The following is a 16,371-nucleotide window of genomic DNA, read 5'->3' as shown; positions in this document are numbered from 1 at the left end:
CAGAGGTGTTCTCTGAAACGTTCCGCTTACTTGTCTCAATCCCAACCCTCGAACTCAGCACCACCTTCCTGTCCCGCAATTTTCTTCCCGACCTCTCCGCCCCCACCCCTTCTCTGGCCTATCACCCTCACCTTAATTCTTTCCACCTATCGTATTCCCAGCCCCTCTCCCCCAAATTCCCTCCCTCCTACCCTTTATCTCAGCCCGCTTGGCGCACCAGCCTCATTCCTGAAGAAGGGCTTATGTCTGAAACGTCGATTCTCCTGCTCCTCGGATGCTGCCTGGCCTGCTGTGCTGATCCATGTAATACATGCTTGTGTTGGGTGAGGAACATTTTCCATTTCAGGTACATCCCAATGCAACACATTGCCCTATTCATTTGCCTGTGTTTCAACCATAAAAGAGAACCCCTTTCTGCATCAGTGTGACTTTTATTTTCTATTTGAGTTAATCTTATAATCTGAGATTGATGAGGATAAATTTTATAATTTTACGATTGTGAAGAAACAGTAAGCCAAATGATGTAACGACAGCAGCTTCTTTTCTATAGTAATAAACTTCTATAGTAATAAACATTCCAAGATGTTTCAATTATTCCATTATAAGACAATTTTGACATTGAGTCACATAAAAGGGACATTGTGCCATAATAAGACGCTTGTTGAAGAGGCAGATTTTCAGATGCCTCTTAAAGGAGGTATAGAGGCAAAGATTTTTAGTTGGAGAGTTCCTGAACTTAGGGTCTTGGCGGCTGAATGCACTGTTCCCAATGATGAACTGATTAAAATCAAAGATGTTCAAGTGGTCACAATTAGAAAAAGACAGATATCTAGGAAGGTTGTGTGGCTGGAGGAGTTATAGAATTTGAAAGGTGTAAAATAATATCGACATTTGAAAACAAAACTGAGAATCTTTAAAAACAAATTCAAAATTTTGCTTAATTGGAAGCCAATGTGGGCCGGCAAGCATTGGAGAAATGGGGGTCAATGAGACTTGACACATGTTACAACAGTTTTTGATGAGATCAAGGGTATGGGGGATAGAACATTGAAAGTTGGTCAGAAATGCATCTGAATCCTCAAATTTGGAAGAAGCAAAAGCTTTCTTGAAGATTTTGGCAGTAGATGAACAGAGGCAAGGTTGGAGTTGAACAATGCTACATAAGTAGAAATAGTGATGTTGTTAATATGTGATTGAAAGCTCACCTTGGCATTCTGATTGGGAACAGTCTGATTTAGCTTCCTACTGTTGCCAGTAAGAGAGATGGAGCTTGGAGATAGCAGGCAACAGATTTTATTGGACAAACCAAATAATAGCTTCAGATCATTCAAAATTTACAGAATGTTAGCACAGATGAAAGCCATTCCACCCATTATCCCTGAATTCACTCACTCATCTATTTTCTATGATGCAGCAAAGGTTTCCTTTGTAGTAAGTTAGCTCATTTAATTTGAAGGCTTTTAATTGAATCTACCTCTACCACACACTCAGGCATGCATTGGAATTCCTAACCATTTATTGTTTCCTTATGCTGCCATGACTCATAGAGTCATAGACTCATAGAGAAGGACAGCATGGAAACAGACCCTTTGGTTCAACCCGTCAATGCCGGCCAGATATCCCAACCCAATCTAGTCCCAGCTGCCAGCACCTGGCCTATATCCCTCCAAACCCTTCCTATTCAAATACCGATCCAGATGCCTTTTAAATGTTGTAATTATACCAGCCTCCACCACTTCCTCTGGCAGCTCATTCTGGACTCCCCGAACCCCAGGGAAAAGACCCCAGGGAATTGTCTATTTATCCTATCCATGCCTTCTATAAGGTCACCCCTCAGCCTCCGATGCTCCAGGGAAAACAGCTCCAGCCTGTTCAGCCTCTCCTTATAGCTCAAATCCTCCAACCCTGGCAACATCCTTGTAAATCTTTTCTGAACCCTTTCAAGTTTCACAACATCTTTCCGATAGGAAGGAGACCAGAATTGCATGCAATATTCCAACCGGCCTAACCAATGTCCTGTACAGCCACTGTCCATTACACCTCCAATTTTGGTATCATCTGCAAACCTACTACCCATACCTCTTATGCTCGCATCCAAATCATTTATATAAATGACAAAAAGTAGAGGACCTAGCACCGATCCTTGTGGCACTCCACTGGTCACGGGCCTCCAGTCTGAAAAACAACCCTCCACCACCACCCTCTGTCTTCTACCTTTGAGCCAGTTCTGTATCCAAATGGCTAGTTCTCCCTGTATTCCATGAGATCTAACCTTGCTAAGCAGTCTCCCATGGGGAACCTTGTCGAACGCCTTACTGAAGTCCATATAGATCACATCTACTGCTCTGCGCTCAACAATCCTCTTTGTTACTTCTTCAAAAAACTCAATCAAGTTTGTGAGACATGATTCCCCATGCACAAAGCCATGTTGACTATCCTTAATCAGTCCTTGCATTTCCAAGTACATGTACATCCTGTCCCTCAGGATTCCCTCTAACAACTTGCCCACCACCAAGGTCAGGTTCACTGGTCTATAGTTCCCTGGCTTGTCCTTACCACCCTTCTTAAACAGTGGCACCACGTTAGCCAACCTCCAGTCTTCTGGCACCTCACCTGTAACTATTGATGATATAAATATCTTAGCAAGAGGCTCAGCAATCACTTCTTAAGCTTCCCACAGAGTTCTAGGGTACACCTGATCAGGCCCTGGGGATTTATCCACTTTTATGCGTTTAAAGACATCCAGCGCTTCCCCCTCTGTAATATGGACATTTTTCAAGGTATCACCATCTATTTCCCTACAGTCTATATCTTCCATATCCTTTTCCACAGTAAATACTGATGCAAAATACTGGTTTAGTATCTCCCCCATTTTCTGCGGCTCCACACAAAGGCCACCTTGTTTATCATTGAGGGGCCCTGTTCTCTCCCTAGTTACCCTTTTGTCCTTAATGTATTTGTAAAAACCCTTTGGATTCCTCTTAATCTTATTTGCCAAAGCTATCTCATTGCCCTCTTTTTGCCCTCCTGATTTCCCTCTTAAGTATACTCCTACTTTCTTTATACTCTTCTAAGGATTTACTCGATCTATCCTGTCTATACCTGACATATGCTTCCTTCTTTTTCATAACCAAACCCTCAATTTCTTTAGTCATCCAGCATTCCCTATACCTACCAGTCTTTCCTTTCACCCTAACAGGAATATGCTGTCTCTGGACTCCCAAGTCTAAGTCTCAAAGGTCATAGCTGCTAACTTGGGTCTGCATCAGATGGTGAGTGAAGTAATGAGAGGGAAAAATCTACTTGATTTCATTCTCACCAATCCGCCTGTCACTGAATCATCTGTCCATGACAGTATTGGTGAGAGTGACTGCCACACAGTCCTGTCTTTACATTAAACATATGCTCCATCATGTTATATAAACTGAAAGAACTGTAGATGCTGGCAATCAGAAACAAAAACAGAAGTTACTGGAAAAGCTCAGCAGATCTGGCAGTATCTGTGGAGACAAATCAGAGTTAATGTTTGGGGCCAGTCACCCTTCAGAATACTTTTGAAGAAGGATCATTGGACACGTAACGTTAACTCTGATTTCTCTCCACTAGACTAGATTAGCTTACTTACAGTGTGGAAACAGGCCCTTCGGCCCAACAAGTCCACACCGACTCTCCGAAGCGTAACCCACCCAGACCCATTCGCCTACATTTACCCCTACACCTAACACTACGGGCAATTTAGGATGGCCAATTCACCTAACCTGCACATCTTTGGACTATGGGAGGAAACCGGAGCACCCGGAGGAAACCCACACAGACACTGGGAGAATGTTCAAACTCTACACAGACAGTAGCCCGAGGTGGGAATTGAACCCAGGTCTCTGGCGCTGTAAGGCAGCAGTGCTATCCAGTGTGCTAGTTTTCCAGTAATTTCTGTTTCTGCTCCATTATGTTCGCTACCAACGGAACAGACTTTAAACAAATCCAGCTACTGAAGCCTGGGCATCCAGGAAATGCTATCAGGGCGCTGTCAGAACCACAAGCACAGAAAATGCTGGAGAAACCTCGCAGGTCTGGCTGCATCTGTGGAGAGAGGAAGTGTTCACATTTGCAGACCAATATGACTCTTCTTCAGAATTGCAAAGGTTGGAAAGTGTTTTTTTGATATTCCTTTGACAAAGGCAGAGGAGGAGGGAGGAGATCAGATGGTGTGGAGGCCCAGTACTAAAGTCAAAGGAGTTGTTAATTATGGTGAAAGAGAACTAGGGATATAAAATGGGTATAGATTAAGTGTGAAAGGGAGAAAATGGATCCTCTCTACTGAGCGCAAAGTAAACCCCAATTCATGACCAGGACAAGATCATGGAGCAGGAAAAAAGAATGTAAGAAAAATGGATAACACAGGCATCATGCTATCAGACTCCCAGAAGTTGCAGAAATCAATATTGTACCTGAGAGGCTGTAAAAGTGGAACATTATAGCTGGCCTGAGATAAAAATGTTACCATGAAGCAAGCAGGTTTATTGAAACGACAAGTAACTAAGAGGTTGGGGTTATTCTTATTGGTGGAGCGGATGTGTTCTGCAAATGGTTACTCAGTCCGCATTTGGTTTTGCCAATGTAAAGGAGACCGCATCGTGAGCAGCAAATACAGCAGACTAACTTGAAAGAGATTCAAGTAGAATGCTGCTTCACCTAGAAAATGTGTTGGGGCCTTGGGCAGTGAGGAGAGTGAAGGTGTGTGGGCAAGTCTAACACTTGTTGCGATTGCATTGAAAGGTAGCATATCAGGGGGAGGGGTAAGAAAGTGTTAGAAGTGATGGAGGAGTGGACCGGGGTGTCATGGAGGGAACACTTCTTGCGGAATGCTACAGTGGAGTGGAAGGGAAGGTGTAGCATCCTGCTGGAGGTGACAGAAATGGCAGAAGATGATTTTTTGAATGCAGAGACTAGTGGGAATGAAAGTAAGGACAAAGGGAGCACTACTGCTCTGGAAAGGAAAGTTGGGAGCAGAGAGCAGTAGTAGGGTTGGACACGGTTGAGGGTGACTCCTCATTTGAGGAAAGAGAAGGTCACGTTGGAGGCACCTCACTGGAAGGTGACATCATCAGAACAAATATGATGCAGATGGAGAAGCTTGGAGAATGGAATGGAATCCTTGCAGGAAGCAGGGTGGGAGGGAGTGTAGTCGAGGTAACTGTAGGAATCATTGGGCTTGTAATGGATAATAGTGGGTTGCCTATTAAGAAATGAAAGCAGTGAAGTCAAGGAAGGGGTGGGGAGATTTAGAGATGGACCCAATAAAGGTGAGAGAAGGATGGAAACTGGAAACAAAACTGAATTTTTTTTCCAATTCTGAATGAGTGCAGGAAGAAGCAATGCGGACTTAATTGATAGATTGAGCAAATGTTGTGGGTGGGGGCCCTGTTAGGACTGGAACAAAGAATGCTCCACATATGCCACAAAGAGTCAGGCCTAGCTGGGACCCATGTAGGTGCACCTTTGACTTGCAGAAAATGAGAGGAGTTTAAAGGAGAAGTAACTCAAAATGAGAGTGAGCTCAGTGGGGAGAAGGATGGTATTTTCAAAAAAGAAGCAGAGAGCTTTCAGACCATCCTGGTGAGGGACAGATGTGTAGAGGTATTGCACATCTCCATGATGAAAAAAAGGTGGCCAAGACCAGAAACCTGGAAATTACAGAACTGAACTAAAGCATCAAATGAATCACAACTGTAAGTGGGAACAGGCCAAATAAAGGGTGAAAAATACAGTCAACGGGTGTTCTGGTTTCTTCCCACAGACCAAAGATGTGCAGGTTGGGCAGGTTAGCCAACGTAAATGAAGGATTATGGGGATAGAATGGGGGTGGCTAGGTATTGGTGGGATGGGTTTCCGAGACTCGGTATCCTCACAGGGGTCAAATGGCACTGTAGGGGTACTATGATTCTAACACAGGAAGAAATAAGTTCAGCAAGGCAGGAACAAGCTGAAAGGATAGGTGTGCCAGGATAGTCCCATTTGTGGAGTTTGGGAAAGAAGTAGAAACAGGTTGTGCAAGATTGGTGGACTCTGAGATGGGAATCTGTGGAGGTGATATCTCCAGAGGTAATGAGGATAGTGACTGTCCTGAAAACCACAGAGATCCAGGGGAGATGAGAAGAAATGTCATGAGAGTTGACACTGAACTTCTGCCAGGTAGACAAGAACAGAACAACCATTAACAGCTGGTTTGATAACAAAGTTGGGTTAGAACTGAAATTCTGATTCTTTAAACAAAGAAGGTGAATTGGCCATGCTAAATTGCCTGTAGTGTTAGGTGAAGGAGTTAATGTCGGGGAATGGGTCTGGGTGGGTTACACTTGGGCGGGTCGGTGTGGACTTGTTGGGCCGAAGGGCCTGTTTCCACACTGTAAGTAATCTAATCATCTAGTCTAATCTAATCTAATCAAGACACAATATCCAGGGTTTTAAAATATATGATTTTTTTTCTTTAGTGTCCGACCATTTCTTGTCCTCATTTGAGATTGAATGCACGCGAGAGGCAAAACAGCAAGTGGTGGAGTGCATGGGGACTTTCCAAGATGGTGTCGCCGAGAAATGTGTGTTGTACTTTGAAAGGTGTGTCAACCAACTCACTGATATTAACCTATGAACTCCGAGAAATTATAGATGGGGAAACTGTTGAATTTTTAATGTAAGGATGCTTACATCTGATATTTGAACATTTCCATTATCCTGGAGATATTGCTATATTGGCTTTCAAGGTATTGCTAATTGAAGCATCATTTATTGCAATGTGGATTATACATGGGACACAGTTACACTTACACTCTAATATTGTCCACCTGTAAAAATGAAAACCTGCAGTAATTCAAGCAAGGGAGATACCTTAAGCCAATTTAACATCAATACGTCAGTGATACTGTCTTTTCAAAACATTAGAAATCATTGCGTAGTTCCCCAGTGTGGTGATTTGCTGCCTCACTAAGAATGTTTGGAGCTGGGAGGTATCCGCAATTATGTTCAGTTTTAAATTTAAATTTATATTGATTAGGTGATTTTGTTTAACTACATATTGGAGTCTGGTTACCTGATATAGATCCTTCATCTAGGAATATCACAAGAACTAACTTTTCCTTTGTATATTAGTCTTAATTTTTCCTCCCAGATGTATATTGGAGCTCCTCCAGGGAAAACCTTTCTATTACAAATCTTCTGGTATAAGCTCTTACTTATGTTTTTGGCATTTAATTTTAGCAAAATTATGTTTTAAAAAGAATTAACCTGAACACATGCTTAATTAGGTTGGGAGAGAAGGGGACTCAGTATTGTTTTGGGCTAATGTCATACCTGCAATTCTATACAACTCTATAGAGTTGACCTCTGTAGCACCACAGCATGTAACATGATGGGCATTAACTTGTACTTATCTGTAAAAGTCTCAGTTAATTACTGAATGTTAATGGGAAATGAATTTCTTAGCAGGCATAAAATATTTTTGGCAGGAACTATGACACGCAGGAGTTAGTCTGCTGCTGCATATTTATTCATTATACTTGGATAACCAGCTTTGATTTTGTATCAACAGATTCCGGCGGTCAACCCATGTTACACCTAAATCCTACCTGTCCTTCATTCAGGGTTACAAAGCTGTATACAAGGAGAAACAGTCAGAGCTGCAAACTCTGGCAGAAAGGTAACGTAAGCTGACCTATTCTGTACTATGGATTCTCTGCTCATTTAAAAAGCATATAGTGTGTACTTTACAAAATCACAGAAGAAAGTTCTGATACATATATAGCACCTTTAACAATGTCAAGACATCAAATACACTGCCTCAAACCTCACTAACCTGTCTTTGGTGTGACCACACCCGAACTTTCAGCCTTAGCAATGACCAGCAGTTAATGATGGCACTAATTAGGCCGATAGCTTTTCAGGGTTAGGGTGTCGTCACCAGCAATGTGCCATCTCAGGTCTTGTTGCTACCCTCCCCTTTTGGCCCAGTGGGTGGAATTGCCTGTAAATAGCAAAATTTAGTCCATAGTCACTAAAGGCAGCCAATATATTTACTGTAAAATTTTAACAAAAGTAAATGATCAGATTATACGTTCCTTAATGATTAAGGAATACATTTTTTGCCAAAACATCATGAAAAGTCCCTGTTCTTTTCTGAATAGTGCCTTGGGAGTTTAAACTTAATTCCAGGAGGCATATAGGATTTTGGTTTAATGCATCATCCAAAAACAGCACCTTCAAAAGCTCAGATTCCTTCATTTGTGCACTCAACTCTCAGCTTAGGTTTTTATGCTCACGTCCTTTGAAGTGGGACATATGCCACCGCCTTTCTGACTCAGAGACAGTGGTGTTATCACTGAGCCACAGCTGACACATAATTCAACACAATCTAAGTTTAAAATTCAGAATGGGCTTTTGTTATATTGGGCTTTTTTCTTAACGTTGGTTAAAGGCATAAGTAGAACTGATACAAATGTTTGCTTTTCTTTCTCCTGAAGAATGAAGACAGGTTTACAGAAGTTGAAGGAAGCCTCAGAATCGGTTGTGGCCCTCAGCAAAGAACTGGAAACAAAAGAGAAAGAACTTAAAATAGCCAATGACAAGGCTGATATGGTAATGAGATGATAAATCCATTTAATGAAAAATGGTTAAAATACATCAATATCATTTTCATGTATTCAAAATATTAATCCATGGCACATTTGAAAATGATCATTTTTGCCGACTATATTTTCTAATACTGATTTTGAATCAGCACTAAATGTGCAACTTTCACAGGAAGTAATTAATCTATTGTTTATAGCGTTTTAAGTGATGGAGACTAATGACTACATTTAGATGCCATAAACAATGTAGCTGTTGCTTGTAACCTACTTTTGCAATGTCCTACAGTGGTAACAGAGACAAATAGTTAACATAACTTTCATACAATAAAGGGATATTCTATTACAGTTGTTCTCTTTTGGAAAGTTTTAAATATTTGTCAGGAATAAACACAATGCATTCAAAATAATTGTCAATAATTCTTTCATAACAAATATCAGAATAAATTTTAGTCTTTAGGATTGGTGTCCGATGTTTCAACCAGTGTGCTGCAATCTAAATCTACCAAAGCATTGGAATGTTCTCAGCAAACATACAATATATTGGCAAAATGTAAACCTGAGTCTGAATCTCAGATAATTCTCTGACTTTTTAAACCATTCTGTCCTCTCCTGGTTGGCTTCTCATCTTCAATTCCCTATAAACCTGAACTCAAATCCAAATCCTTGTGCACTATCCAAATCCATTCATCTATTATCCTTCTGCTGATAAACCTCGTTAAGCTCAAAGTGAAACAGTACCTAAGTTTGAAATTTCTCATCCTCAGCTTCAAGATTCTGCATGCTCTGTGGATCAATGGAATTATACTTTTACTCTAATAGCTCCTGAGCATATGCAGAAGGAGTTTTGTCACCATGACATCAGATGATATGCAACTGGAACCTGCATCTATAACATTCCAGAGAGATATTTTATTCCCAGAAATAGTTACATTTAATAAAGTCTGTTAATATTCACTCAGCTGAGTGTAGACCTCCAATCTCTATCTCTAATCTTCTCCAGAATTTTAATCCTCTGGAAACTGCTCAAATTCTGACCTTGTGCATCATCAACTTCCTTCACCTCATCATTGACATCTGTGCCTTCAGCCATCCAGAGTGCAAGTATGCAATTTTCTTCCTGGACTTTTTCACTTCTCTACCCTTTACAACCCTCTTTAAAACCTACCTCCATTAACAAGCCTTTGGTTACATGCTTGTTTTATGGCTCAGTGTCACATTTTATCTATAATCTTATGATGGATCTTGAACTGCTTTGCTACTTCAAAAGTACTGTGCAGTTAAAGTTAATTTTGTTGAATGTATTCCCAAAAAGGCATAAAGAATTGGTATAGAATAGGTTACTGAGAGGAGGAAAGGATTATAAAAAGAAAGAAATGAGAAAGAGCATCATACCATAATGCTCACTGCTTTACTACACATCCATACAGCCTTCGAAATGCCAGCACATTTTAAATCAGAACATTCAATATTTTGGATCCGCTGTAATGTATTGTAATCACTGCGTAACTGACATAAGTTTAATGCTGTAGAGGGATGAGGCGCGTTGATACGTCATGAATTGGGAAAAAAATCTGGTTACAGATCCTGCATGCTAATGAATAATTAGTAATGGTCCTTAATAACTGCTGTTACAAGGTACTGAAAGAGGTGACTCTGAAGGCACATGCTTCAGAGCAAGTGAAGATGGAGGTACAAAATGTCAAAGACCGAGCCCAGGCGATTGTGGACAGCATATCGGCAGATAAGGCAGTGGCTGAGCAAACACTTGAAGCTGCCAGACCAGCACTAGAAGAAGCTGAAGCAGCTCTGCAGGTATGCCAGAGCAATGGTGGAGGAGTCATTAAGGTGAATCTGATTTAGCTTCAATTAGTTAGCTGGTTGTTTTGGATCGGCACTGATGCAATGGGCCAAGGGGCCTTTTTCTGTGCCCTAAATGTCCATGGCTCGATGACTCTAATTAAATCAATCTTACTGAAGTGTTTGAATGCTTTTATTTTTTAAAAATTGCTCATTTCTTCTGTGAATGTGCTGCATCACAATCAGGTAAGGAATGAGTGTGACCCACATCACAAGTTGCCAATCCTGATAAGGTTGTTGGAGAAGGTTTGATGTTTCCAAATAGAAAGACAGTATAGATACAGTTGGATTAAATTTTCACAGCTGGGTTGCAATCCTGGCATCAACCCAGAGTTGGCTCTGGTGAGAGGTTGATCATGACCTTCCTATGGGAAGATATTAGGAAGCCTCCTCTGGAAGCCCCATCCAGTGGTGGATGGACTGGGGAAATGGAAGTGTGGGAGTCCCTGTTTGAGGGTTTACTGTGCTGGCTGGCCAGCAGTGCGACTGGGACAAACAACCACTGTGGAGGCAGGCAGGAGACGACAGGGGCACTTCTAAATGGAGGTACTCTCTGTAGGATGGGAATAAATGAAACAAAATATGTGTATGGCCAAGGTGTAAGGTTATTCTGTTGGAAGGGTGTAACTTCCTCAGGATGTTTTGCAGCCACGGGTCTATGTGCCATTTCACAACATTCTGCGTTGAGTGAGAAGGAATGCAGACAGTGCCATGACATCTCCACAGGAAGCCACCTCCAGTTAAATGTCGCTGTCTCGTCCTAGCAGGGACCTGTCTGCTGTGGGAAGATCCTGGCAACACCTTTACCCCAAATAGCCATTAATTGGGCCTAATCAATTCTGTGAGAATGGTGACCTCTACTTCATTGATCCATCCTTTGTCAAGATCGCTCAGAGGTAGGGATGAATCAGAAGTTTAGGAGTCTTCTCATAGTTCCACCTTCCAACCCACCTCTGCAGAACCAGAAAACTCCCAGTAATAAAATGCAACCTCTGTCAACAATCTCCAAATGCCCGGTTCAGAATTCCAGTGGTGAACTTCTACTAGTTGCAGGAAGTGCGTGCTCCCTTGGTTAGGGAGAGCAATAGATGCTGTAGGGAGCAGTGAACTAGTCAGTATGGTAATATACTTCACATTATTGTCATTTATGCAGGCCAGGTCTTGCACTCAACATGCTAATCCATTCACTCTCAACGTTGCAGACAATTAAACCAGCAGACATAACCTTAGTACGAACACTCGGTCGGCCTCCTCATCTGATTATGAGAATAATGGACTGTGTACTGCTGCTTTTGCAAAGGAAGTTGAACCCAGTGAAACCTGATGTAGAAAGGAACTGTGTTACTCCATCATGGCAGGAATCACTGAAACTTATGGCAGGAAACCTTCTACAAGCTTTACAGGTGAATGTAACTGGGTAGCAGTGTTATTAGTGACTAATATAGTCCAGTGACACATTAGAATACAGTAAACTGGCATCTTTAGTCAGAAAATGTGAACCATGTTCTGCAAAGATTCAAAGAAAGTTAGCAGCCTTCATCCATTCAGAATTCTCTGATCATTTTAGCAACAAAATTTGTTTTGACCTTTAATAAATTAAATGGCTGAATCAGCAATGAAAACCAAAAAGTCTTGCTGTTCTATACATTTAAAGATCCGAAAGAATTAAGAAACCCTTTTACTCTCAAAGCTTCTCCCTCCCACTTCTGCATAGAGTGGAACAGTAGCCTGCCAATCGACTGTATAAAAACTGTCATAATTGAAGAAAGAGGTTCTGGCCGTTTTCATTTGGATAAGGTGATAATCCCGAACTTGTTGTTCCTCGTGATTCTGGACTTTTATTATTATCTGTAGCCTGTCATTTGTGTGATTTAAATTCCTTTGATTATTTGTACAGAAAGTCCCTCCTTGGTGTTCACTTAACATGATTTTGCTATAACTTTATTAATACGTTAGCGCCAGTATAATGGTTCAACATTGTCAGTTTCACATTAATATCATTTCCCAACCTTCCTGTTATATGGCCTGCCTGCTCAGATGACTTTCCCATTGCACTTCCTCCTTCACCCACAGTCGACCCACATTTCCCCCATTGCTGCCATCCTTGACTTAAAGTCATCCTTCTCAGCACTGCCTCCTACTGCACCCACTATTGTCTCCTGGGCTTGTCACCCTCCTTAAACTCATTGCCCCTCCACGGCCTCATCTCTCTTTCAGCTCTGTCTCCCGCTTGGTCTGCTCTGGCCTCACCTCCTGCCCCTGTTCTCTTCATTACTGGCTCCATTCCTGAACTCTCACTGAGGCTCCACATTCTGTCTAGTGGCAGAGGTCAGACTGTGTAAGTTGCTTCTACCTGCATTGACCAACTTCTGTCACTTGATGGAAACTGGTTAATATAATGGTATTGAACAATAAATGTATGTCATTTTAATATTTATCGATTTGGCAATATGTTTTAATTCAGTTAGGAATGAGGTGTTGTTTGTGATGATACCTTATTTGAATTCCTATATTATTTATTCTGAGTGAGAAATGTCCAAAGGAACCTAACTCTGGCTTTAACATTGATTCCTATGGAAACTATGGTTTACTTAAAGTAATTGCTTTAAATGGCAATTGCCAGGAAGCAGTGACAAGCCTGGATGTTTTGGAGCATTGGGATAATAAAGAACTAGCAGCTACCAAGTAGTTGGCAAGGGAGCTCCAGGTAGCCTTCCTTTCTTGACAATTTGCAAGAGCTGCCACAGATCGCCCTGTTGGGGGCTCCACCACATATCCCCTAACTCTCACAGTGGTGGCCTGCTGTAAATGTCAAAGAGAAGGCATCTCCATTTTAAAGAGCCCACTTGTTTACTTACCTTTCATTGTGGCCTGTTGCTGCTTTTGAATGGGAAAGCCTCTGATTGGCATTTGAGTTATAAGAGCTCAGCCACTGGTCTTAACTGAACAGTGAACCAGCCTTCTAACCGTTAATTGGCTGCCAGGGGGGGAAAGTCACAGGCAAAATCATGTGGGCAAGTTTGAAACCCAGAAATAAACCAGCTCTGTGTTTCCTCCGCCAGCGGGAAAATCCAGCCTCTTGCTTCATCACATGTTGTCCATCATTTCATGTTAGCGAGTTTTGAGAAGATTTGTAGCTCAGGTTCAGGTGTAGGTTTGCTCACTGACCTGGGATGTTCATTTCCAGACGTTTCGTCACCCTACTAGGTAACATCGACTAGGACAACACATCCATCTTAGGACAAACCAAACAGAGACAAGCACAAGAATTCCGAGAAGCATGGCATTCCAACTGGAACTCTATCAACAAACACATCGAGTTAGACCCCATCTACCACCCCCCTGAGAAAAAGAACAGGAAATTACATAAACACAGGAAATGACATCACCACAGGAAATGACATCTCCAATCCAAAGAAACCTAAACATATAAATAGAAAGCAGGAATCATGTACACTGCTTCACCTGAGGCCCACTGAAGATGTTATGTAGTAGGGTGATGAAACGTCTGAAAATGAACCTCCCAGCTCTGTGAGCAAACCAACATCCATCATTTCATTTGAACCTTGTATCAAAAATGAGATTAGGCCCTGAGACCGATGTGCTAGTCAGTGAAAACCCATCTTCTAACTGAACATTTCTGAATGTATGTGTCATTAAAATTATCTTTTGTTTTCACAGCAATTTCCCAAGGACAGCATCAATGAGGAAACTGTAGAACTGCTATGTCCCTATTTTGAAATGGCAGATTACAACATTGATGTTGCCAGACGGGTCTGTGGTAATGTGGCAGGTCTTTGTTCCTGGACACAAGCAATGGCATACTTTCATGGAATAAATAAAGAAGTGTTGCCACTTAAGGTTTGTTGTAATTTAATGAACAATAATATGATTACTGGAGGATATCTTGCTGCATCAAGGAACGTAACATCATCTTCCATTTGTAAGCCTTGCTATCTCACAGTAGAATTACATCAGTATTATATTGTTTCTTATATTTTTTTGATAGACACAAAATTGGGTGTCATTTTCACAAAACTAACTGGGAGCAGTGCAACCTTAAAAGTGACTTCTGTTTATCCATGCATCTACCTGTTTAAAGTTGTTGTACAATTTGCACTTGAACAGTAGTCTATTTCATTGGTTTATTGCTGATTTAATTTAAAATATTGAGTGAATGTGATTTATGATCATTAGTCTTAAATTGCCACGACAGATGTTTATTTGCTAGAGTCTGATCAGTAGATGTGACGTAAAAAAAATTGAAAAGTATTAATGGTTTGAACAAAGTAAGCACAGATTTGTCAAAAACGTATATGCTTAGCTAACCTGTTGGAGTTTTTTGATGATGTAATTAGTAGAATAGATAAGGGAGGATGCGTAGATCTGGTATATTTGGATTTCAAACAGCTTTTGTTACGATCCCACGTAAGAATTAAATGGGAAATTAAAGCACATAGGATTGAGTTAAGATACTTGAGAATTGGTTGACAGGCCAGGAACAGAAGGTGAGAACAAATGGGTACTTTTCCTAGTGGTAGGCGGTGACTAGTAGTGTACCACAGGGATCCGTGTTTTGGCCTCAGCTATTCACATAAGTATAAATGACTTGGGTGAGGGAACCAAATGCAATATTTGCAAGTTTGCTGTTGAAACAAAAATGGGGTGGTTGGGAAAATGGTCTCAGCAAATGGGCGAACACACGGAAGATGCAATGGATAAATGTGAAGTTGGACACTTTGGTGTGAAAGAGAAAAGGCAGGTTTTTTTATGGTGACTTATTAGAAAATATGGATGTACAAACGAATCTAGGTGTCTTTGCACACCAGTCAACAGGCAGGTCCAACAAGCAATTAGGAAAGCAAATTATATGCTGGCCTTGATTGCAAGATGATTGAGTTCAGATGCAGGGATGCCTTGCTGCAGATAAACAGGATCTTACTAAGACCATACCTGTAATATTAAATGCAATTTCATTCTCCCTGCCTAAAAGAGGATATTCTCTGACCTTGCCTTATTTGGGTGAATGTTCATTGGGCAGTGTTAGGAGGCAGTGAACCTTAACAGGGTAGGGTGTTGGAGCACCTGCCTTTCCGAACAGCAGATCTTCATTTCGTTAAAATACTTCAATTCAATACCTTCCAAAGACGGAGTGGAGCAAAGCTTCAATAGGCTGATACTGGGGATGGTAACACTTTAGAATGAAATAGGGTTGGTTTGACTAGGCCTTATTCACCAGAATTTAGAAGATGGGGGAGTGCTCTAATTGAAACATAAAATTCTAACAGGGCTAGACAAATTGGATGCAGGGAGGAGGGTTTCTTTGGTTGTGGAGTTGTTGAATCATAGGGTCAAAACCTCAGGGTAAAAGATGAGCCATTCATCAATGAGATGAAGAAACAACCTGTAGAATTCACTATCACAGAAAATGTGGAGACCAAGTCAATGAGTTTATTCAAGAAAGTGGTTTTCTTTAAGATGGTGACATCTTGCAAAATGTCCAGGTTACAGAGGAGGAAGTGCTGGATGTCTTGAAATGGTTAAAGGTGGATAAATCCCCAGGACCTGATCAGGTGTACCCGAGAACTCTGTGGGAAGCTACAGAAGTGATTGCTGGGCCTCTTGCTGAGATATTTGTATCATCGATAGTCAAAGGTGAGGAGCCAGAAGACTGGAGGTTGGCAAACGTTGTGTCACTGTTTAAGAAGGGTGGTAAGGACAAGCCAGGGAACTATAGACCAGTGAGCCTGACCTTGGTGGTGGGCAAGTTGTTGGAGGGAATCCTGAGGGACAGGATGTACATGTATTTGGAAAGAAAAGGACTGATTCGGGATAGTCAACATGGCTTTGTGCGTGGAAAATCATGTCTCACAAACTTGATTGAGTTTTTTGA

General features: G+C 41.4%; 1 protein-coding gene across 1 annotated transcript in view; it reads left to right on the top strand.

Annotated features, from left to right (window-relative positions):
• LOC122558738 (dynein axonemal heavy chain 5-like) overlaps window positions 1–16,371 on the top strand; it is a 274,642-nt gene that overhangs the window by 188,301 nt on the left and 69,970 nt on the right. Inside the window, exons 57-62 of the mRNA XM_043707530.1 lie at window positions 6,492–6,615; window positions 7,586–7,693; window positions 8,514–8,628; window positions 10,257–10,433; window positions 11,681–11,881; window positions 14,160–14,339. Of these exons, the coding sequence (XP_043563465.1) occupies window positions 6,492–6,615; window positions 7,586–7,693; window positions 8,514–8,628; window positions 10,257–10,433; window positions 11,681–11,881; window positions 14,160–14,339 (905 nt within the window). The remainder of the gene's footprint in view (window positions 1–6,491; window positions 6,616–7,585; window positions 7,694–8,513; window positions 8,629–10,256; window positions 10,434–11,680; window positions 11,882–14,159; window positions 14,340–16,371) is intronic.

This window comes from Chiloscyllium plagiosum, chromosome 17, assembly GCF_004010195.1.
Source record: "Chiloscyllium plagiosum isolate BGI_BamShark_2017 chromosome 17, ASM401019v2, whole genome shotgun sequence".
Lineage (NCBI taxonomy): Eukaryota > Metazoa > Chordata > Chondrichthyes > Orectolobiformes > Hemiscylliidae > Chiloscyllium > Chiloscyllium plagiosum.
Note: the sequence above shows the minus strand (reverse complement) of the source record. Positions and strands in the feature narration are given on the sequence as shown.